The sequence below is a fragment of the Gordionus sp. m RMFG-2023 genome, chromosome 1 (genome assembly GCF_954871325.1).
Source record: "Gordionus sp. m RMFG-2023 chromosome 1, tfGorSpeb1-WG-v2, whole genome shotgun sequence".
Lineage (NCBI taxonomy): Eukaryota > Metazoa > Nematomorpha > Gordioida > Chordodea > Parachordodidae > Gordionus > Gordionus sp. m RMFG-2023.
Genome location: NC_088775.1, coordinates 22,868,292 through 22,895,243, shown reverse-complemented (window position 1 = coordinate 22,895,243; position 26,952 = coordinate 22,868,292). Strand labels below are relative to the sequence as shown.

Here is a 26,952-nt window from a genome sequence, read left to right as displayed (position 1 = left end):
TAAAGAAAAAAAATTTTAAAATTAGCTTATCATATATATTAAATTAATTTTAAATTTTATAATTAATATTGAAATTTAACCCTTATATTTATATTAATAAAAGTTGAAACACTTATTAAATATTATTTTTATCAGACACATTATAATCTTATTACTAATTTTTATAATTTTAAAATACATTTTAATGCTAAATACTTCATTCAATCTAGATACATTGCAACTGGCATATGTCATCCTTATAAGTTAGGGGTATTTACTATAAAGCAAAATAGGAGAAACAAGGGGTTTTAACCTCAAAACGGATAATTTTATTAAATTACCTATTTTTGAAAACATAATTAAAGCATGTTGCAGTATTAAAAATACTTCTGATCAGAATAAAAATTAGAAACTTATTTTATAATAATTTTAATAATATTGATATTTTGCCATGGCAAAATAATAATATTTTTTATTTATTCAATATTTTGTAATATAAAATTTATTCAATATTTTGTAATATAGATTTTATTCAATATTTTGTAATATAAAAATTATTCAATATTTTGTAATATAAAATTTATTCAATATTTTGTAATATAAAATTTATTCAATATTTTGTAACATAAAATTTATTCAAGATTTTGTAATATAAAATTTATTCAATATTTTGTAATATTAAATTTATTTAATATTTTGTAGTGCTGTAAACGTTACTACAAAAAAGAAACGCGTTACCGTTACTCGTTACCTTTTTATAAAGGAACGCGCGGTACACACTATTCAAAAAATTAACGGGTTACTCGTTACTTAAAAAACTAAATATTATATATATAAAAAATTTTTTTTTCCCTACTGTGAGAGTTGTATTATATTTAATAAATAAAAGTTTTAATTCGGGGAATTTATTAAAATTTCAGGGATGTACCGATATTTTTTATCGGATCGGGCCGATATTTCACCCATTCTAAAATATCAATTATCGGCCAATATTATAAAATTCTCCGATCCGATTCGATATAAAATGGCGTCTTTAACAAAAATAAAATGTTATAAAATTTTTAAAAGGGTTATATCTAAAATCGTTTATTTTTATAAATAAAATCGAAATACATTTTTAAGTATATTTTTTTAATAATATTAATAAACATTCTACCATATTGTTATTTATAAAAGTGTGCGATAATTTCTTCAGAATCAGTTTTTAGTGAAGCTGGTGATATTGACAGTTACCATCGCCGCAGGCTGACCTCTGATAAATTGGAAATTTGGTATTTCTAAAAAGAAATCCTCGATATATTAATGTTAAATATTATTTTAAATATTTATTTCAAATTTCATATTTGTTTATTACTTATTATATATATAAATTAATGTATTACTTATTATATAAGAGTGAACAATAAAAATATTTTTTTGAATTGAATATAAACTATAATTAATTGATAATTATAATATATTTAAATTATATAAGTTATGGTATAGTTAAATTATAGTTGTTATACTAATAAAAAGTATATTAAAAATTAAAACCATTGGTATCTTTACAGAATACAAAATTAGATATGATATCGGTCGGTAATCGGCCGATATCAATTTAATATTGGGAATATCGGATCGGCCTCTAAAAAGTGGTATCGGTACACCCCTACTTTATTTTGAAAAAAGCTTATAGATCATCTTAACAATCTTTATCAGAAAATATTCTGATGTGTGTGTGTGTTGGATAAATGAATTAAGTTTGCTCTTTCATTATCAAGATCTTTTCTCAAACTGGGAATAAGTTCCAGCATTCTTCCTTTATTGACCTCTATTTTATCCAGGGCCAATCCATTTAATATAGTGTGTAAATTATTGCGGATAGTATATATTCATCTTTATAGATGTGTAATCTACTGAAAATAAAAGATAATCAAAATATATATTGTAAGCAATATTTGAACTGTATACCTTTTATCTATGCCTTCCAGGTTTGATAAGCGGCTTACAAAACTTGAAATTATCTAAAGCCAATTTTTAAAGTTTTAATTAGGGATGTACCGATATTTTTTATCGGATCGGAGCCGATATTTCACCTATTTTAAAATATCGGTTATCGGCTAATATTATAAAATTTGCCGATCCGATATGAAATGGCGTCTTTAACAAATATAAAATGTTATAAAATTTTTAAAAAAAGTTATATCTAAAATCATTATTTTTAAAAATAAAATCGAAATCCATATTTTTTTAATATAAATAATTAATTAATAAATATTCTGCCATATTGTTATTTTTTTGCGCATTCTGTTTATAAAAGTGTGCGATAATCTCTTCAGAATCTTTTTTTAGTGAAGCAGGTGATATTGACAGTTACCATCACCGCAGGCTGACTGATAAATTTGAAATTTTGGTTTTTCTAAAAAGAAATCTTCGATATTTAATGTTAAATATTATTTTAAATATTTATTCAAATTTCATAATATTTTTGTTTATTATTTATTATGTATATAATGTTGTTACTTGTCATATAAAAGTGATTTAACAAGAAAAATATTTTATATACTTTTAGAATAGCAATAGAGTTGAATATAAACTATAACTGATTATTATAATATATTTAAATGATATAAGTTATGTAATTAAATTATAGATGTTATATTAATAAAAAGTATATTACAAATTAAAACCATTGGTATCTTTACAGAATACAAAATTAGATATGATATAGGATCGGTAATCGGCCGATATCAATTTAATATCGGATCAGATCGGCCTCCAAAAAGTGATATCGGTTCACCCCTAGTTTTAATATTATAATAGTTATCGTGTGAGTGAGATATCCCAAATTGAGAACCGTAGTAATCGGTTCCATAATCTATAAAATCATATTTATGCATATCATATTTCTTAATAATCATACAATATTCATCCATGAACGACTCGTTATCTGAAAATCTCTGTAATTCAGATTTATCACAGGATTCATCAAATTTTTGGCGATTTTCCTTAATAAGACTATATATTAATTTAATGGAGTTACAAAAAGAGTTCCACCTTGTTATAACCGGTTTAATCAGATATCTTCCCATGTTTTAAAAATGTATGCACAGTTTGAAGATTACTCATGTTTATTTCACAATAGCTAACATTTAGAAAGTGTAATTTTTGAAATGGTTTAAAATGGGCATCGTTACGTGTCTCTTCAATGTCAACACTTGCAATGAGATTTAAAGTGTGTGCTGAACAGGAATGATGTAGTGCTGTAAACATTTTTAAAAAAATCGAACGCGTTCAACGTTCATTGACAAAAATCGAACGCGTTCACGTTCAAATTCAAAAAAAGGAACGCGTTCAAGTTCATGAACGCGTTCATACGTTCAAGTTCATGAACGCGTTCATACGTTCAAAATTTTATGATAAATTTTTTTTAAAATTTAATTTAAATAAATGCCTTATATTTTTCAACACAATATATTAGCCATGATAAAAAATAATAGTTTTATTTTGATAATATAATTATAAATACAATATAATAGAGCGATAAAAAAAAAATTTATAAAAAAATTTTCTTATTAATTTTTAATAATAATTGCTTTTCAAAATTTTTATCTGATAGGCATGAACGCTTGTCAGTTAATACAGCGTTAGATATACTAAAAACTCGCTCAACAGGGGCAGATGAAGGGATTGCGGTGTTATACTTGATAAACAATTCTTTTAAAAGGGGGAATTTATTAAAAACATTTAATGTTTTATCCATTGTTTCAAAAAATTGAGCTATGTTATCATCCTCCAATCTGCCCTCTTCTTCCACGTCAAAAAAAAGGATATCTCGGAATTGATTTTAAAACAGTGAAATATTTTTGATATTTGGGCCATGGTAATTCTAATTCATCTAATATTGAATTTTGATTTTCAGAATCTGATGATGAAATACATAGCCACACAAATAATAGATGCTGGTTAATTTTCAGTCATAGTCATGACACTCAAGTTAACTTATATCAGAATTTATGATAAATTGATAAAACAAAAACACTAAAAATATTTAGAAGAAATTATGCAAATATATTGGAGCCTTGAGTTATTTACACGGCAAGGATGCCATATTATAAATGAGACATTTTGTAACTATAAAATAAGAACAAGAGTGATATGATGAAAGCAATTAAGATTTTATGTATTATTATCGCACCACCTCTAGTTGGTATATTATGTCTTAAAATAATAGTAGTTTGTAATAATATCAAAAATATACTCGTATTAAAAATTTAACTCAAAACTGTTTTTCAAAATAGCTTTCCTAAAAACACGTAAAAAAGAGAAAAAAATATATCTAATTTATTAAAACTTATGATATGAATAATAAGATGTTTAATTTTTAATAATATTTTAATAAAAAGATGGCGTTAAAGAATTGAATGCAAATTGTTTCTTTTATTTATTATCAAAAGCATTTATTAGTAAAATTTATTAAATTATAACTGTAATATATTATATAACTGTCAAATATGTCTGTAAAAGTGGCATTTTACCAAATATTTTATAACCAATGATATTTAATAGAGGATTATAAACTATAATTCTATTTACTTTTTATAAAGATATCTCTTATACTTATTTCGATCTTTAAAAAATATTTAGGAAGAGGCATGGTAATTAAATTTAAAAATGAATTATATAGTTGATTAGTGATTTTGAACTCGGCTAATTACAATATTAAATTTGTCAATTTTCAATTAATAATGATTTTATTTATTTAATTGGGGTTATATAAATAATTTAAATAATAAAAGTCAATTAAGCTTCAACTGTTAATGCTAAATTAATATTTAGTGAGTGATATTTATATTATAACACAGAATTTGATTGCAAGCTGACATAGTGAAAATATAATTTATATGTATTAGTCTAATCTAATAATTACAATCATTTAATAAAAATTTAGATAGGCTTATTAATTTTTAAATAATAAAATTAAATCTATATATTACTCGATAGAATTATAAAAGAAATCATTCAGGGGGCAATCAAATTTAATTTTAGTTCAAGGGGATATTAAAGAGCCATTAAAAAAAAAATTTTTGCTTCAGTATGCTATTCAAATTTTTAGAGGGCTCGAGCCCCTGCGCGCTCTCCCCTAGTGACGCCACTGACCACTCCATGTCCCCCTCTGTAACCAATGATTTGCATTAGACTATATAATTAGGAAAACCTGGTCTAACTTTGTTTACGCTCTTCGACCCAATGTAAAAAGCATGATTGTGGTAATAAAAAGCAAGATTCCTAACCCTAATTCTAACACTAAAATAAAGTTTTTCTTAACCTTCAAAGGTTATCGTAAAAAAAATATATTAACCCTTCAATACTCCGGTGAAAAAAATGACGTTAGTACTCGGGTGGGGTTTAATAGACCCCAATTTCAAATGTATATATCTCCTTATATTCATTATTTTTATTTAATATTTGAATATAAGATAGAACTAACCTTCTTGATAAAATATTTATTTATTTTTATTTCTTAAGCTTAGATTAAAGTTGATGAGGATAATTATAATTTGTGCAAAAATTTTCTAAAAAAAGCTTACTTTTTTTAAATTTCAAATAATAAAAAAATAACTTATTTATCATATAATCATGTTCATAATATGGGTCTTCAATAGAAAAAAAAATTACACTAATACATTCAAACAAAAAATATAGAACATTGAAATATGTTAAATTTGACATACAAAACATTTATTACATAAAACATTAATGTGTTCTAAACATAAATTTATTTTACATATTTGGAAAAAAATATTTTTTATTTTGATGGTTAGATTTAAAAATTTCAGCTAAATAAAGATTTCCCAATAATGTCTTGAATTGTGTTACATCAACTTCTTTAGTAGAACTTTCATATTGGTCAGTATAGTTTTTACATAAAATTTTATTTTTTTCATTGGTATGATAAATAATCTCTTTAATCATTTTTGGTGTTATCAAAACATTTTTCTGGATTATTAGCTTCTTTTCTTTATTTTTACTCCTGGCAGATGAATAACTAAATTTTGTTGATGAGTTTTTATTCTTTGATTAGGAAAATCCTTTTTCCATTTAATAAACTTATTTTTTTAGCTAATTTTTAAGAGATAATTTCATATTTACCTAAATAATATTTAGTTTATTGTCTTCAACTAACATTTCTTCTTCAGCTAATTCAGATTATGTATCATGATCAGGGTTGCCATGTCTCCCCCCATCAGCGGGAGACTCCCGCAATTTTTTAGTTTACACGCAGACATCTCTCTCTCGCAAAACTACCTAAATTGGAAATCTCCCGCAAAAATCTACCGCAATTTTTAAAAAAAGTTTTTAACGTTTTTAATATATAAATGATAATTTTGAGAGACAATAATTGATCATTTTTATATTTTTAAATATTTATTCTAAAAACATGTCTAGTTTATAAATTTCTTTCTATCCTGTTTTATTTTTATCCAATAATAAATCAACATCATTTCATTCATCAGGACAGGTGAGCATATCAACATCGATTGCAATACAAAAATATTCTCCAAAATAATAAATAATACAGATGCAACTACAGTTGCAAAAATCGTATACATCTATCATGTAGTTCAACATTCACAAAGCTATATCATCACAATGTGGGTCGAATCTTTTTGCCATGATATTTAACGACTCCAATATAAATGCAAACCATAGAACAAAAATGAGTAAGGCTATCACAAGTGTTTTACTATCTGAATCATAGAGGTCAATTCTAGATGATTTGAAAAAAGATGGACAACCATATGCAATTCTGACAGATAAAACTGTTAACTTATTTTCTTCGGATAGTGAAAAATCTAAAGATGTAGCTAACCACATAATGTAAATATAGCTGATTCAGGGTTATCAATAAATTGCATGTCAGTTTTATGCGCTGATAATGCCTCTGTAAATTTTGGCAAAAACCAGTGTATTTACCGAATTGAGGCAGCATGTGGATGTCGAAATAATTATGATGAGATATTTTAACGAATTTAATTCATCAACTAAAAGAGTTAATGAATTCAAAGAGTTGGTGGATTGGTCTGACTTGGAATGGTGTGAGTTGTTGCGATATATACCTATCAAGAATTTTAAAATTTTACAAACCCTTAAAAAAAATATTTCTTAAATAAAAATTTTAAAAGCTGTCCAAAAATTTTGAAAAATTTTTTCGAGTATGAAATGGCAGAAGCATATTTGGGATTAGTTTCACATGTAGGAAATCTACTTCATGCAGTTAATATTCTGTTGCAATCAAAATATTTTTTATTAATAAAGGTTCACAAAATTATCCTACAGCTCTGTTCATCTCTAGAGTTAAAAATTGATAATAAATTTTATGGCGCTATTGCTAAAAATATTATATTAAAATGTTCAAATAATACTCTAATTAATACACATTTAAATGAAGTAGATATTTTTATTAAGACAATTTTAGAATATTTACAATCAAAATTTGATTTTAATAACTCTATTTACAAATATAGAAATATTATGACCTTGAAATAGAAACCATAAATTAAGGTTTTTGTAATTTAATAAATATATTAAAAATATCGAACATTGATGTCTTGTTTGAGGAGATTGTAATTCTCTCTATTTTTTATGATTCACCAGAATGCTTAAAGATTGTCTAAAAGCAGAGGAGAAACTGTTTTTCATAATAACAATAAATCCCCATGCTTGGAAAAAAATTGCGAGTATGTCTTCTTTACCTCATTCTAATGCCTCATCCGAGCGCATTTCTAGCCTGATGAATGCCTGGAAAAAGGATTGCTTTAACAACATTAGAGGCCGAGCTAATGGTTAAACAAATTTATAATATTTCATGCCAGAAATTTTATAAATATCTTAATAACGACGGTAAACGTTTAGTTCCATTATTTAAATTTCAAATAATATATAATTAACATTATATTTAATTTTCCATATTTTTTTATATATACATTCGCATAAAATAAATATATTTTTTACATTGTAAATCAAAAATAGAGAGCATTACAATATCCTCAAACAAGACATGAATGTATATCGGTATTTTTAAAATATTTGAACATTTTAATAGTTTTAGCAATGGCGCCATAAAATTTGTTGTCAATTTTTAACTTCTGTAGAATAATTTTGTGAATCTTTGTTAAGATTTTTCTGATTGCAACTGCACATTAACAGTATGTAATAGATTTCCTACATGTAAAATCATTCCTAAATAAACCTCTGCCATTCATTACTGCAAAAAATTTTCAAAATGTTAGGACAGCTTTTATAATCTTTATTTAAGAAATATTCAAAGGTTTATAAAATTTTAAAATTCTATAGATGGCGGGTATTAGGAACATATCGCAACCAACATTGTGCTGACTCAATTCTGTAAATACACTCTGGTTTTTCCCAAATTCACTAAGGCATTATCAGATCAGAAAGTTGACATGTAATTTAATGATAATCCCAAATCTCCTATATTTACCATTATATGGTTAGCTATGTCTTTGTATTTTTCACTATTTGAGGGGAAAAAAATTAATAGTTTTCTTGAAAAGTCCTTAATTTTGTTGAAATAGCGAAGGATCAAAAGAAATATTTTAATATTTCCCTTATTAGTTGCATCTGTTAGAATTGCATATCTATGCCCATCTTTCAAATAGTCAATAATTGACCTCCTGAATTCAGGTTCTAAAACATTGATGATATCCTTGCTCATTTTTGTTCTACAAATAAAGTTTTCATTTATCTTGGAGTCGTTAAATATTATGAGGAAAGATTCTATCTACATTGTAATGATAAGTAGCTCTGTGAATGTTGTACTACAAGATAAGTGATTACAATTGCTGCAACCGTAGTTGCATCTGTATTATTTCTTATTTTTGGAGAATATTTTAGTTTTGCAATGGATGTAGATACACTCTCCTGCAATGATTATAATAATGTGATTGAACAATAATAAATAAAATAATTATCATTGAAATGAGTACAACATTACCTTATTATATATTTAAACACGATACGTGATAATTAAGCGCCTATTCCTATAATGTTATACACACATACAAGTTAGATTTCCAATTGTGGATGTTTTGCGGGACATTCGCATAAAATATATTTTTACATTGTAAAATTAAAATCGTTTGTTTTTTTTATAAAATTTTATCTTGTTTACATTCTTTTATATAAATTAATATATTTTAATAAATCAAGATGTTATTTTATTTTGAAAAATTATAAAAAATAATAGGCGGAGTCGATTTTTCGGTTAAGCCAAATTATGTTTAGCTGATTTTTAGGCTACTAACACTACTTATAAATTTCAGATTAATGTAAATTAAAATTTCTTCAGAGGTTCAATATATGATCTTCTGAAATTTATATTGCGGGTATTCTACACATATTAAAATGTATTTTCGGCAAAATCAGATTTAAAATTTAATAAAACGCGCTCAATTTATGATTTAAAATGAAAAAATAGAACAAAATAAAATTATTAAATATAAAAATTTTTTAGCGCAATCGTATGAAATTCCCAGGGTAAATTCTCTTCGGAATTGGTAAAATCAGATTTATAAGGGAAATTATAAAAGCGCACTATAAATCAGAGACCTACAGGCCCGACCTTAAACCCGGGCCGTATTTTAATTTTTTTAAATATACCCGGGCCGAACCCAAAATTTTATTTTTTTAAATACACCGGCCGGGTCAAAAAAAGCTTTTTTTAAAAAACTCAAGCCGAGCCATATATTTTAAAACCAAATATTTTAAATCACCATTATTATCTAGGCAAATTTAAAATATATAATATATTTTAAAAAAATCGGGGCCGGGCCAAGCAGATTAAAATGCACAAAGCAACTAAATATTGACAAAATTTTCTAAAACAATTGGCGTAAGGCTAGCTTTGTTGCTAATAGTTTTTTTTTAAATGGCTACTCTACTAGTTAAAGCAAAGCACTAATAGAAACTGATAAAGAAGGAAACATTATCATAACTTTAGCATTACTACTTCTAATTGTTAGCGTATTTAAAAAAAAACAACAGGAAACTCAAAAATATTATCATAATTATTCATAAGCAATACAAATCAGGGACGTGAAAATTTTTTTAAGATTATTTTTTCCCTTTTTTTATTCAAGGGTTCCGAGAATTTATATGACGGCATCTAGCTTGTTTTTTTGAGAAAATTTATTTCTAAAATAATACTTAATTCATTTTCTATAAAATCATTCTTTATAAAATTCTATAAAATTATTCTCCATAAAATCCTTCTCTATAAAATAATTCTCTCTAAAACAATTCTCTGTAAAATAATTCCCTGTAAAACAATTCTCTGTAAAATATTCTCTATAAAATCATTCTCTATAAACGACATTCTATATAATTGTTTTCTCTTTAAAAGTTTCTCTATAAAATAAATTCTCTATAAAATCATTCTCTATAAACGATATTCTCTATAAAATCATTCTCTATAAACGACATTCTCTATAATTGTTTTCTCTTTAAAAGTTTCTCTATAAAATAAATTCTCTATAAAATCATTCTCTATAAAATCATTCTCTAAAAAATCTATCTCTATAAAATCATTCTCTATAAACGAGATTCTCTACAAAATCATTCTCTATAAATGAGATTCTCTATAAACGACATTCTCTATAATTGTTTTCTCTTTAAAAGTTTCTCTATAAAATAAATGGTTACTGCCACTCTCGGGTGGTATATTATTTTTATTTTTTGTTATTTTTTTATGATATTTTTTTTATCAATTTTTTATTTTTATGATATTTTTTTTATCAATTTTTTATTTTTAAGTTATATTTTTGAGAATTTTGCCGGTGGGTCTATTTATCGCTCGGCTGAGAAATGTCGCTCGCCTAACCACATAATAAATTATTTATTACTAAATGTCGCTCGGCTAACCACATAATAAATAAAATGTCTCTCGACTAATGACAATCATTTATTACTAAATATAAATATCGCTCGGCTGAAAAATATAGTTCGGCTATAAATAATTTTTTATTTATATATTATATTTACGATCATATTCTAAGTGAGCTTTCATTTTCTTAATATTAATTGAGAATTATTAATTTTTATATAAAATAAGTGTTTGGACAGGTATAAAAAATTTTCTATTAGATATTTTAGCTTCAATACTTTTATAAAATTTAATTTAATCATAATCCTTTTTTTATAAAAGTAAAAAAAATAATATTCTATCCGCTAGGCCTCAATATTATTTATTTTTACCAAAAATATAAAAATAATAAATGGGTTTAATATATTTTTTTAAAAATTCTAAATACTACCCCGTTAGCCTCCTAAATCAACACACCCACTGAGTAACATGGCCCAATCCACGTCATGTACGCAACCTTCTTCCACTGTACTAAAATTTACTCATTTTTTTACACTCATGATAGTAAAAAAATATTTCTCTATCCTCTAGATGAAATATTTTTTATCATTCAAATTTAGAAAACAAAAATTTTGGACTGGTCTATTTTAACTTTCTACCAAGATTCACTAAAATGTCTAACGGTGTTTTTTTATTGTATTCTTTTCTATATTTTATTATTATTAAAAAACATCCCTACTTCATAGTTTTATTCCATATATATTTATTTAAAAATACATATATATATTTAAACAATTTTTTTTAAATCACTATTTTATTCTTTAAATTTATTAAAAGTTAAACCAATAGCAATACTAAAACAGGAAATAGAAGATATTGTTTAAACACAGTATAGTATTTTGAACTAATACCAATATTTTGTTAATCTTGGGTTTTTAATGTTAGTTCCCAGCCCTATACTATAGTATAATCCATTTGCTTATATTTTAATTTCATAATTAAGCTTTTCAAAATATTATGAAAGAATACTTATTTTAATGGTAATTTTATAATATCCATGATTTAATATTCTATTATTAAAGTAATGTTTAAAATAATTATATATTAATTCACTTTTTAACTTCATATGCTTTTTTAATTTTGAACTGCTGGACATTGAGGTTGTAATATTTGTGTTGGGACATAATTTTAATTTATAAATTGAAATATGTTTCAACTTGGGGCCAGGGAAGGGTTAAATCATCTTCATCTGAAGAAGTAAGTACTATGGACATAATATTCTTAAAATAAATTATAAAATAGAATAGTAATATTATTAACATTTACTTTGAATTTTGATTCTGAAAATTAACTGAGAATTTAAAATAAAAATGAAGGAATGGTGTTGGATATGAATTAAATATTCAGCTTGAATTATTTATATTAAAATAGTACAATATGTTTTTCTTTTTATAATATTTTTTAAGAAAAAATTTAAAGTAACGTTTTGCACCGTTACTTACCTCTAGAAGAAGGTAACGAATGGCGTTCCTTTTCTTCAAAAAAGGTAATGACGTTACGTTTTTGCGTTACTTTACAGCACTAATATTTTATAATATGAAATTTATCCAATATTTTGAAATATAAAATTTATTCAATATTTTGTAATATAAAATTTTTAATATGTTTAACAATTATAATAAACCATGTTTTTTTATATTCTTTATTTTGATAATCTCTAAGATTTTCTATTTTGTCTTTAAAAATATAGCTTGTACATCTATTAATGTATAACCTTGAATTCACGTATACAAAAACCGGGTTTTTGATAAAAAAATCTGAACCCGAACCGAACCTGAACCCCATTTATAAAATTTTTAAAACCCCGAACTGAACCCAGGAATTTTTATGAACCCGGGTTCAAGCGGGTTCAGTGTATTGTTTAAAATCATATATTAAGATATTTGTACAATTGTAAATACAAATATTAATAATTTAATTGAGATATTATAATATTATCATAATACCTTTGAAGTGATAATAAATTTTAAACAACTAAATTCATTTACGCCATTTTTTAATTTTTTTTAAAATTTATTTTCAAAGATACCTATTGGAGTGTTAAATAAAATTAAAGCAATTAAATACATTCACGCCATTTATTTTTAATTTATAACTTAGTCTCAAAGATTACTATCATATTGATTTATTTTTTGTTCAGATTAATTTTTAATATATATTAATGAAGTGTATATTATAATTGAAATTAAATTTATATATCTGTTTTTTAATTCTATGAAATCATTGCTATTTAAAATTTATTCTCTTTAACTCTTTTATTACAAGGTTTAATAAAAGTTTCTCATTATTATATAGATTTAAGATAAAGTCATATTTGAGAAGCATTTTACTCTTGATACCATAGAAAATAAATCAGTATGCTCATATTGCAAATTAAAAATGTCTGGTAATCATTTGTCTAATTTAGAAAGACATCTGGAAAGAAATCACAATAAAGAATATCTAAATTATATGAATGAAAAATCAAAATATCAAGAAATGCTATCAACAAAAAAACCCAAAATTTATATAGAAACTAGATCATTTTCACATTTGAAATTCATTCTCTCACCACATATCGAGGATGAGTGAACAACTCCTGGAAGATATTATGCTAATCCGCCTAAATAAAATTTTTAAAATTGATATATGACTGTTTTGTATTTTTAAATGTATTTTGCCTATAAATAAAATAAAAAATTTATTTTTAAACCAAATTTATGCCTAGTTTTTTAATATCAATTCAAAAATTCTTAAACCCGAGCTGAACCCGGAACCAAACCCGGGTTCAAAAATATTTCCATAAACCAAACCCGAACCGAACCCACCTTTTATTTTTTACTTAAACCGAACCCGGGGCTAAAATTTTGCCGGGTTCGCATCCATGCTCACCGCGAAATCGTGCTGAGTCTGAATTCAGGACAAGATTTTTATGAAAAGAACTTACAAACCATATGAATATTATTTATCAATATGATACAATCAACATCCCTCCCTTAAAGTTAAGATTTTGAATTTTATAAACATATGATAAAAATAGATTACAATTTATTTTTTATAATCCATTTGCGTCAAAAAAATTCTAAAAACTTAAAAAATAACGATTATGACAATTGTCAATTATCTAGGGTACATCCTCATTGAAGTTTTATTTAAACATTATCAATACTTATTTTAACCTATTTTCGTCAAAAAAATTCAAAAAACTTTATAAAATAACGATTATGACAATTGTCACTTATCTAGGGTACATCCTCATTGAAGTTTTATTTAAACATGTTATCAATACTTATTTTAACCTATTTTCGTCAAAAAACTATAAAAATAACGATTATGACAATTGTCACTTTTCTATGGTACATCTTAATTGAAATTTTAATTTAACATGTTAAAAATATTTATTTTTGCCCATTAGCGTCAAAATAAATCTAAAATGTTTAAAAATACCGATTATGATAATTGTCATTTTTTCAAGGAACATCTTCATAGAATTTATATTTTTACCCTTTTGTGTCAAAAATTTCAAAAATGTTAAAAAATAACGAATATGACAATTGTCACATTAAAATATTATCCTTAAAAAGATCATATAAAATAACATAAAAATTTTTTAATAAATATTTTTATAAAATTATTTAGAAAAAACACCTTTTTTAATGTGTACAATAGATAATTTTACAAAAATTATATAAAAAAATTTACCTAAAATATTGTTTATCTATATAATAAAATTTACAAAAGAATTCCTCAAAAAAAGATTTATTTACAAAGTTGATTTTAAATTCTTATCAACTCAATATGATGAAATATTTTTTGCTTAATTTTAGGCGTGAAAATAAATCACTAATAAATTGTAACAAAAATATTACAATAGCAGCATATTATTTTTTATTAAAAAAACATCAAATAAATAAATTTATTTTCATTTCATTTTATAATATAATAATATAAATGAAAAATATTAAATCATATCATGTTTATTTGTTGATAATAATAAAATATTTACATTAAATATAAATAAAATAAATTATTTTACTAAAATAAATAAATAATAATCAATGCAGGCATATCTTACGGAACACTTACAGACGATTAGCCGATGCAGAATTTTTGACTAATTAAGTTTTAGCCGATTTTTCACCGAAAATCTCGGCTAAGCCATTTTGTAGTCGGCTAAAATTAGCCGATTACGCAACACTAATCAGGGGGTTAAAATATTGCAGCCCTATAAATGTCAAAGATGCAAGCACAAGTAGGTGAAAGAGGACATTCTCTCCATTGTCTTTTTAATGATGATTCCTTTTCACTTCCTTTTTTAATGTATATATATTTTTTTTAAATTTATAAAATTTTTCATATGTTTTTTAATACATAGTTTGCAAGTTATTTTTAATTACTTTATATAATGTAAAAATAAATCATTTTATAATTAAAAAAAACTATTTTTACAAACTGAACAATTATATATCTAACCATAAGCTAACCCAATATTCATTATGGTTCATATGCCAAATATGTGGAATGTCTAAATATGATTTCAATGTTAACATTCCTATAAACCATTATTTCAAAACTTCTATATATTTCTATTTCATTCTTAACTATTGTCTCATACCCATCATTCAGTTCTAACATTAGACACTCCCTCTCGGTTCGCTATTTCATATTTTTTTAAAAGCTTTTTATTTTTTTGTGATTCTACATATGCTGGCTCTCACTTATTAAATACTTTCTAAAAATGAAGCCAACTTTAACTTACCAGGTTTTCGGATATTTATCAAATCCTGTAAGAGATCTATCCTTAACTTTGCATAACCTTGATAAAGAAAATCTAGTTATTAAATTATTTATATGTTGTTTTAAAAAATGTTAAATTTTCTAATTTCATAAAAAAATCTTTATCTAGTCTAGTTATTTAAAATATTTATAATATATATTTTTAAATATAAACACTTTTTTTAGCTTAAAAATTGGTTTACTCTTTGGAGACTCAAATATGACGAAAAACGAAATTTGATAAAGCTATTGGTTGATAAATTTTATACATGCGGAAAATCGTAAATAATATAATGTTTTCATTTAAAAAAATTTTTAAAATTTGATTATTATTAGATGAAAAAAATAGATTTATTCTTATAAAAAATAATAGAAATCAAATTAATACAGTTAATGATTATATATCCTAATATTTTGTCTTTCAATCCATTTTCTTCAACATATTATTTTTAAATAAATCATATATAGTACTAATCTCTCAGTTATCATGAACATGATCTAAAATTATCTTTGTTTAAGGCTAGGCATCTAATCACCAAACCAACTATAAATACAAATTATTTTAAATATATTTTAATTCAAATTAAATATAATATTTAATAAAATATTAATTATTATTTTAGGAAAAAAAGTTAAGATTAAAAATTATTATTAATTTTAAGATAAGAAGAGATGAAAATTAAAAGTTTAAATTAAAAAATAATATTATTGATTACTTCCAAAATGAACTTTCTTAAGATTTTACCTATAGGCGTTCATTAATTATAATATCCCTTATTTTATTTGCTATTCTTATACCTTTTTTTTGCATATCATTTTTAATGAAGAATCATGGGCCTAAAGTTGTTAACAAATTTTCTTAAGCTGAGTTCCAGTAGCAAAGAAAAGGTTGAGATTGACAAAGAAGACCTTAAATCGTGCATTATACTACATATAAAGGAGCCCGAGAACTACCTTTTTGATCATTTATTGGCTCTCCCTAATATCAACACATTGCACAATGACTTGGTTGATAAAGTAAGGATCTATTTTATAAATATTAATTCATAAATGTAATCTCTATGGTTAAGGTCCCACCTAATAGAGATCTGAGAGATTGAATTTAGCAATGGTTAATAAAGCTGGGAATGAAATAAAGATTTAATTTTATTAAAAAAATAATGCCTAGCTTATTCATTTAGTCATCTTCTATCCCTATTATACAAAAAAAACCTTTATATTTTTTTTCAAAAAAGTTGTTCTTAAAGATATGCCGAAAATTGTTATTTAAAATGATGAGGCCTAAAAATTTTTAACCTTAACTTAATACAGTTCGATTCTTAAATTTATTAAAACAATTTTAAAATTTATGGAAGCTCTAAACATTTAAAATTTATTATAAATTAAATTCACTAAATGTGAATTTTATAAATGTATGTTAATAAGAACAAATATCATTTTTATATCGTATAGATTTACAAATTATTAACGTAATAATATAATGTTTATGTCCAGACCAAAATAGGGACAATCAAATGAAAACAAAATTTATCTATAAAATTTGGTTAAGCTAGCCTATTAAGTTTTATTTAATATTTTAAATATTTTTAGGTAAAGAGTGCACATTTTTTTAATTAACAGACTATTTAAACTATTCAGGGTTGCATTATTAATAATTTGATCTGTGGCAGCCAAAAATGGGAGTTTTTTGCACATACTTTAATAGGCAAAATTGCTCCACCTTAGGAATTTAAGAAATTTCACCACAAAAGTATAAAAAACATCCTTGGGTTAATTTATATAAATGCGTGCCAAGATAAATGTCCTGATTAAAGTGTATCTACTAGAGGTCTGCAATTGGGGAGGTTTTAGTCCACAAGCCCGCCCGGCCAATATTTTAAGAAAAACTTGACCTGCCCCATTTAAAATATTTTATCTGCCTGCCCATTACTTATAAAAGAATTTACATATAAAATTTAAAAAGTTTATTCCTTCAATTTTCTTAAAAATTTAATTTAAATAATGATTCAGTTTCAGTGTAACATTCCTACAAAAATGTTTTATAATTTAAGAAATTGCTATATTAAGCATAAAAAGATATTCAATTTAAATTATCGATAAGGAATTTATTTGACCTAATAAAATTTTTATGTAAAAAAAAAATGAATCGACATTTTCTGGATTATGGTTTTTTTATTCTAAAAACCTTTCAGCAATGCTAATTCATTGTTTAGATGAAGCACTGGCTACTGGAATTGCCAATATTTTTTTTAACTTATCTTGATTGCTTTGATAAATATTTTTCTTATCGTTCCCACTAGAGTAGGATCTTTGTTTGAAATATCCTACTCAAGTGAGATATTTTGAATAAAAAGTGAAACAAACCATTAATAATAAATAAAAAAAAGTAATTTAAATTAATTGTTTATAAATTGTAAACTTAAACTAAATTAAGTAGCCTAAATCCTCTCTAACAGCCACATCTTCCCATCTGTTTTTGTTTAATTATGACGTAGATGCTATCTATTTCAAACATTGCATTTATAATTAAATACCTTTAATTGAATTATTTTTGCTTTTTGGGAAACGAGTAAAATCAGATTTTCATACAAGTTGATGCTATATTCTTCCATGGAAATCAAATCCAAATATTTTGATATCCACATCCTCGATTATCATAATTTTTGTAATAAAAATGTTAAAATTTCATAGAGCATATATTTTTTAATTACTTAAATGATTATCAATAACAAATTAAGGTTTTAAATTTTTTAACCTGTTCGCCAAAATTTAAATATTTTTTTTAATCCGCTCGCCCACCTGTTCTTTAAAAAAATTTAAACCCTCTCGCCTACCCTACGATTTAGGCGGGCGGACTAAAAACCCACCCAATGCAGACTTCGATTCTTTACATCCAATAGTTTATTTACTTTTCGTGTATAATTTATTTTCTAGTTATTCAACATATTCTTGAAGCAAAAGCTGGCCGATTATGTCAAATTTTATGAGGAAAATAAATCATTCATAGAAGAAAATGGTATGCAATTTTTATAATTAATATTTAATTTGTAAAGATTATTAAGATATACATATTTTTTTGGGCATCACACATATAATTTTAAGATGATATAATTTTCATAATGATGCAAATTTTTAAAATCTAATAAGTAATTTTACTGGCCATTTTATTTGAATGAACTCATAATTAATTATATAACTTATAAGGCTGTTAAGATCTTTTAATTCTATATTAGATATTTATAAATTGAAAATGATATTATTCATGTTTTTTTAGAAATCAGTTAATTTAAAACATAAAGGTAATTTATAAATTGAAAATGATATTATTCATGTTTTTTTAGAAATCAGTTAATTTAAAACATAAAGGTAACTTATAAAAAAAAGATGACGATTATAAAAATATGCCCATATTAAGAAAATTAATGAAAACAATTTAAAAAATTTAAATTATTTAAAGTTGAAGAGTATGATTTCAAAACTAATTTTTTATTTGATCAAAAAGTCTCTCAAAGTTGTTGTTTTAGGACTCTTTTCTGAATAAAATAGAAATCCAATACATATTTCCCAACCTCATAGGATTTTCCATCCTATGTTTATCATTCTTTTCAAAAGTCTCTCAAAGTTGTTGTTTTAGGACTCTTTTCTGAATAAACAGTTTGCTTATACATTGGACATAAATATATTGTTTTTTGCTAGATGCGAATATTTATGAGATTTTCTTTTCTTAAATATTCCTGAATCATGATTATTATTGGAGGGGGCAAAAATGTATGCTTGTAAAATCCCAGAACCTGTGTTTTCCCATATTCCATAAAGCATTCCCATCAGTTGGCAAATTATTTATAACTGAAGTATCTCGAGGTTCCAGATGTGAAGGAACATCGACTTTGTATAATAAATTTTGGATGCTTTGATTATTTATTTCGTGCCTCTTGATAGTTGTGTAGTAAAATAATGTCTTAGACTGATAGCAATAGCATATACCTAAAACGAATTATCTGTTATTCGATATTAGATTCGTATTTTACGAATACGAATAACAGAATTATTTGAATCGAATATGAATATGAATAATGAGAAAAAGTATACCTCGAATATTTAATTTTTTATTCGTATTATTCGAAATTATTTATAATGGAATTCTTTGAACGTAAAGACATCAACTTTAAAAAATTTAAGAAAATATATAATTAATACAAAGTTGGATAAAATTTTCAAATAAAATATCATCTCATTAATATGTGAGGTTGAAACATATCTTAATGAATTAAGAATAGTTTCTATTAATAGTCCATTAGAAAGGCGGAGACTGCATGGGGATCATTTTTTTATGTTGTCGAAAATGGCAACTGATATATTATCCATTCAGGGATCTTTGGCTTCATGTGGGAGGTGGACAAATATGATAATAAAGAATAAAATGTATTTGAATGAAGAAACCATTAGAAAGACTTTATACTTGAAAAACTGGTTGTCGAATTCGGATCTATTTTGATGTTTATAAAATAAGATCTAATGTATATTTAGTTCATATTATAGTATTTTCGACAGATATTTTTAGATTATCGTTAACATATAAGTAGTAATTTAGCCAAATATTTAAATTTTTTATTGTATTTTTTTCATAAAATCCCCATTTTTTGTATATGCAAATTCACAATATAATAAAATAAACTTTTTACAAAAATAATAAAATAAATAATTTAATATATAACATGATAATCATGCAAATTTTAGAATATTAGATAGAAGAAATAACGTATAGAAAATAATTTAATATATAACATGATAATCATGCAAATTTTAGAATATTAGATAGAAGAAATAACGTATAGAAAATAATTTATTATTTTTAAGCAATTCTAATTCTTAAAATCGGGTGTTTTGGCAAATTATTTGGATAACATTATGAAATCATTGGGTTTTATTTCGTTTGTTATTTTCTATAAATTTTGATATGCTAATGGCAATTAGTTTTAGAATCCTTAAAAGTGTCATTTTAAAACACCTCATCTGTTTTTTTTTGCAAATAATCTATTTATAAGCTTTAGAAAATTTTGGAATCAAATTGAATCGAATAATGACTTTAATATTCGTAGTGTTGATATTTGCTAGGAATGTTTATTACCTTCATGTTTAACTGTTTAATCGAAAAAATCGATGGTCATTTTTGTTTTTTAGTTTTATCTAAATTTTTATAAATTAAATATAGATAAAGTTATATTTTAAAAACATTATAAAATAATATATTTATTAGAAATATGTATTATATTGGTATTAAAATAAAGAAAAATCCGTTGAGTATAACTAATATGATATCCTAGGAAGGCGATATCTAAGCAGGCAGTCCATACTTACTATTAAAGAGGATAAATGCAACTTTTGATACGGGAAACATTTTCACAGCTATAAGCACTTCTGTAAATTGAAACATTAAAATATTGGCCAAATAAAAAAACTTATTTTGATCATAAATCAATAACTCTTTGGTCACACTAATAATGGCGCCAACTTATTATGGTCCTTATTCAATCTTCAATGTTCTAAGATATTCAAAGGAAAATAAAAATTCGTCAACCAAATCCTATAAAAGCTTATTATATGTATATATGGGTGAGGTTTGCTTCAATATTTTTAATCAATCTTAGGTTATGATATACTCTTACGAATTTTCTGGTTGACGAGATCTTCATTTATGCGATAATTGAATATCTAATTATAGAATTGATATATGTAAAAAAATGGCAATGACCTTTTTTATAAACTTCATCTACGTTGCTTTAGTTGGTGCATGGAGGTTTTGAGAATTTGTCACTCCAAATAAGAAAAAAACATAGTTAGAATTTCACAAAAATACGAAATATTTGATTCATACACCATAGATTACAAACCTAATATTAACTAAACATTTATTTCCACTTAAGACTAAATTTAGAAATAAATCTGACAATTTAAACATTCTACATTATCCAATTTATAACATAGCATTGAATGCGGCCATAGAATTTTTTTTATCATTCAAGAGGAACTATATAAAATGTGAGCTTTAGCAGTCATAGATATTTTTCCGGTAATTGAGAAATTATCTGATTATTTCATTACTACTCGGATTAACATGTTACACAAAACTAATTTACTATAACATAATATTAGTGCTGTAAAGTTACGCCGATGAAAGTAACGGCGTTATTCTTTAAGGAAAGGCACCATTCGCCTCTTGTTTCAAAAGATAGTGAGTAACGCGTTTATTTTTTTGAGTAACGGTAACACAAAATGTTACCCGTTACTTTAAATTTTTTCTTGAAATATATGGAAAATATATTTTTTAATTTATGATATATTTTTTTTATAAAAATTTAAGCCGAGAATTTAATACAGATTAATCTAATCCCAAAGTTCTTCATATTTATTACAATTTTTTTGTTGAATTTTATAAAGTCAAGATTATTAATTTAATTAATATTGAATTAATAAAAGTATATTAATTTATATTCTATAATATTATAATTTATTATAAAGAATATATGTCACTAGTATTTATTTCTTCACATGAAGATGATTCTGCCCTGGTCCCAGTATGAAACTTTTTTTTACACCAATAAAGAAATTTAAGAGCATTAGGTTTACACTTTGTAAGTGATTATGCCTCATATCAAAGACAAATACAAACAAAAATGAGACTTGGTTTTTTTAAAATAAAGCACGTACCAAATTAACTTCTGATAAAGATAAAAAAAAATCATCAAGGATCAGAGTGAAAATACTTGTGATGATTATCTAATAATTATTTTCGAAAATAAAGTTCGTTCTTTAAATATTTTTAATAAAATATTTTAATTAACACTTTTATTTATTAAATATAATACACGCATACTCTACGCCATGAACGTGTTTTTAGCACAGCTTAGCTAAATCTGTGTTAGCACTAAACGCTTGTTTATCTGATCAAAATTTTAAAAATTATTTAAAAAATCTTATCTTATAATATATCATTTTTTGTATAATTTTATTTTTATTATCTCTGGGAAAAAAATAAATAATAGAAACTATATATAATATTTGGTACTTTTAAATAACGAATTACGCGTTACTTTTTTCACAAAATAACGGTAATGTGTTCCCTTTTTCAAGTGTAATGAGTAGCGCGTTTATTTTTTGAAATAACCTTTACAGCATTATAAAACAGAGACCTGCATGCAAGCCCTCCCAGGTTGGCGAAATTTTTTTTTAAAATATCCGGGCCAGGTTCTAAATTTTTTAAAGAAAAATACCTGGGCAAGGTCATATATTTTAAAATTGAATATTTTTAATCGCAATTATTAGCTATGAAAATTAAAAATAAATGTAATAAATTTTTTAAAAATCCAAGACTGGCCAACAAAAAATCCAGACTTGGTCGGGCCTGTTTATATAAAATCCGCCCTAGGCTGAAAATTATTAATAAAAATTCGGGTTGGGTCATGCAAATAATGATACCTCTGAAAGTCTCTTCTATAAAATATATGAAAATTAAAACTTATCTGATGGTCATATTTTATAAATTTATAAAAAAAAATTAATGCTAATTTTTATAAATGAAGGTTTAAATCACGAAGAGAACTTGTACAAAATGAGAATTTTGACCTTCTTACAACTTGCATCTGAAGCTGGACGCCAAAATATTCCCTTCGAAAAAATTAATTTAGAATTGGATATAGATGCTACATTAACGGAAGATCTCATTATAGATGGTTTATTTATTTGATGTAGTTATTTTGACTATATTTGTTATTTACAATGACAATTTTTATATCTATATTATGTGATGCTACATATTTTTATATCTCTAATTCCTTGTTTTTTTTTATTCTACTTATACTATTATCATTATATAAAATATAATCTTTTAATATTTTTTGGTAATTTTTCATTTTCACTGCTTGCATATCCAGGATTTTTGTAAAGAACAGGATTTTCAGTGATTTTTTAAGTATTTTTAGGCCCCTCTTTTGAAGGACTTTGCATCGGTTACATTTTTAAAAATACAACCTTAGTTTTTCATTTTTTGAAAAAATATAATAATACTAAAGTAAAGTCAATATTTTTAAAAAATTATTAATTTATACTGATTTTTAATATCCTGCAGGCCTGGGTTACCGTGCTATATTTTAATTGTTTTATATACACCAGGGCTGGGTTTAAAATTTTTTTACAAAAAATACCCTAGCTGTGCTCAATATTTTAGAACCAAAATACTTTAAATCGCCATTGGCTTTAAAAATTAAGAATAAATGTAATATATTTAAAAAAATCTGGATCGGCCTTGCAAATGGTACCTTTGCAAGGTCTCTGTTAAATATAAAATTAGTTTATAATGACATATTTTATTCGTTTGGGAGTAGGGTGAGTTTTGGGGGCAAATTTTATATTAGTAATTTAACAAAACGAAGAGAGGATTTTCTATTAAATTAAATTTTTAAAAAGATTAACTCTTATTTTTTAATTAAAAAATTAACTATAAATAATTTTAAGGGTTTTAAAAATTTCGTTAAAAAAAATGATATATATATATTAATGCATGTTTTTGTTCTATTTTCCCTTTTTCCACTTGAAGAAAAAATATTGTTGTTTTTTTAATAATTAGCTATAAGAACCAAATTAGTCAGATGCAGTATCGATGAGTCTACCCAATGTGTCATTGTGGATTTTTGTACAGACAGAATTATAACTAGCAATCAATGGAGCCAAATTTCCGCCAAGCTCAAGGAATGGTCAGAATCGCTTACCATCGTCACCAAGAATATCAAAGATTTGAAAGATACTTTCGAACCATCCTCTTTCCTCCTATCAAATGGCGAAGATAGTACTGCTAATTTAACTACTCAAGGAGAAGGGTAACTTTTTTAAGAAATATTCTAATTTTGAACGGGCACATCTCGATTATTGAGCAACAAGTTGATGAAAGTATTTTCTTTAAATATCAAATTTAATTTTAATATCCTGTCACATTGATATTAGCTATGAATTTTCAAGCCCAATTTGGGAATTATTGTGACCAAATTTGCCTAGCTAAGATGTATTACTAAAATTAGTAGCCAATTTCCTTCATAAATTCGACGAGAAAATCCATGCTAATTTCAGTGAGCTTGGACATGGTGTAATGGAAAGTATCTGGTGTTAAATCGAAATTATAAATTAACATCTATAATTGTGTAATATTACATTACTCTGCCATTAACGATAATCTTAAATGATTTTGATTTTTTTTAGCAGTTGTATTAAAACAATCGGTTGACAATATTTCATTTTTTAAAGCCTAACAATAGAAATCTAATGATATTATAACTTATTTATTTCAAGGGTTTATGATGAATAATAACCATGAGTGCATTATATTTTCACAGAAATCCTTTAGAAGCAGATAATAAGGATTACTACAATCAACAACTCATGTTACCACCACCTTATCACCACCATTATGAGCAAGCCCACGAGTATTACAACACTCAACCAACACCCCCTCCCCATATTCCTCCTGAAAGCTACTTGAGTACGAGGCCTCCTCCAAATCACACGTTACCATTATATAATCCAAGGAACGTGGATCCCATGAACCCTAGCGAAAATTATTATTCTTATAGGATGAATGAGAATACCAGTTTTAACAGAAATCCTATAGAGTCTTCAGATGGTTATAAGATGAATAGGATGTATCAAGGCGAAAGTATCCCGCCACATCAACAACAGCATTACGAAGAAGGGCCACTGTATCATTCTAGGCCTCATCCCCAGCAGCAAATGGCTTACGAATATAAGTTAATCTCTAATAAAATTGTCAATAGGTTTTCATTAAAAGGATTAGGGAAATTAATGTTTATCTCTTGTTCTTTTATTTCATTCTAGCTATTTTTCATAATATATTTATATAATTGAAAAATTTTTAGATATCAGAATAGACCTCCACCCCCGTCATCCCAATACTATCCCCAAGAACCGTCTTATGTTAACAACCATTACCATTATCTACCAGACGAGATGGAAGGCTACAGATCAGGCGTCCCATACCAACCACCTCTACCGAATAGTTCCCATTATTATGGAGATGCTAATCTCCCACCTCGTTATCAAAGGGGAGGGGAATACGAGCAATAAATGAATGCTCAAATTTTTTTATAATTGATTACAGAAAAAAAATTTTTTTGAAATATTTTATTGGACAAAAATATTTTCTTTTCGTTATAATATTTATAATTTATGGTGATGATTTATAACTACATTTTCTATTTTAAAATGTTTCAATATTATATTAACCAATCAATCTTCTTAAATTTTAAGAATATTATAAAATTTTTCTAAACAAGTATTATATTTATTTTGGCTTTTGTAAAACATTATTTATGTACATATTGAGATTTAATGTTGTCTGGGAAAATTTTATATTCCGCTTTTCACCAGGAACTTGAACCTATGTGATCTTAGGCTTTGGTTCTGAATTTTATTTATGAAATTTATTGAGGCTCCTATTCCAGCAGAGATTCTGAAAAAGTTTTAGATTTATCATAATCTATTTTAAATTAAAAATGTAATCAGCACATGATTTTTTAAAAATATCCAATATCGGTCCTTTGAAACCTTAGCATCTGCTTTGAAATTTGGGGTTGGTAAAATTTGTGATTTTTTTGATTTAAATCAAATATTAATATTTAATTAGAAAAGTTACAGCAAACTATTTTGAAAAAATAACTAATCGATATCAGTGAATCGGAAAGAGGATCATTCATTTTCTAAAACGAATACTATTATGAATATCCTCAAATAAAACTGTTAACCCAATTTTAAAATTTTTATTTTTTTGATTAATGAAATGTATTATTTTTAATTTTAGCTTCTGTTATTTATCAATTGATGTTCTTGTGCCAAATTTAAGATTACCCTTAATTTAAAATAATCTTGATTTTTAGTTTTGTGGTAATTGTTTAGTATGCCCCAAAAATTTTAAAACTCCTTCCTTTTTCTGATAAAAGCTAATATTCAATTAAATCGTAAAACGATTTAAATCATTGATTCATACTTTGACTTAGTAGTATCTATCTATAATCTAGTTTACGAATTTGAAGTGATAGAACGGTAAATATTATTTTATTTTAATCATATTTATTTACAGATTCTATGAACATTATATCTCAATATTGATAGTAATTATAACTTACACTAAAGAAATTAAGCTTAAAATCAGCCATCACCCACCTTTAAAGTAATTAAATTATACTGTAGTTTTTGGGTATAGGCTTTTTCTTTATCCCACTCCTTTTAAA

The 26,952-nt window shown here is 24.8% G+C and overlaps 1 protein-coding gene across 2 annotated transcripts in view; it reads left to right on the top strand.

Annotated features, from left to right (window-relative positions):
- LOC135931071 (eukaryotic translation initiation factor 3 subunit M-like) overlaps positions 1–26,039 on the top strand; it is a 30,697-nt gene extending 4,658 nt beyond the window's left edge. The window contains exons 5-11 of one of the 2 annotated variants that reach the window (XM_065467938.1): positions 15,845–15,939; positions 16,486–16,675; positions 18,593–18,674; positions 23,239–23,388; positions 24,282–24,531; positions 25,042–25,452; positions 25,582–26,039. In XM_065467938.1, the coding sequence (XP_065324010.1) occupies positions 15,845–15,939; positions 16,486–16,675; positions 18,593–18,674; positions 23,239–23,388; positions 24,282–24,531; positions 25,042–25,452; positions 25,582–25,789 (1,386 nt within the window). In that variant the 3' untranslated portion in view covers positions 25,790–26,039. The remainder of the gene's footprint in view (positions 1–15,844; positions 15,940–16,485; positions 16,676–18,592; positions 18,675–23,238; positions 23,389–24,281; positions 24,532–25,041; positions 25,453–25,581) is intronic. The other variant, XM_065467939.1, reaches the window with a different exon arrangement.
- Positions 26,040–26,952: the final 913 nt, after the last annotated feature.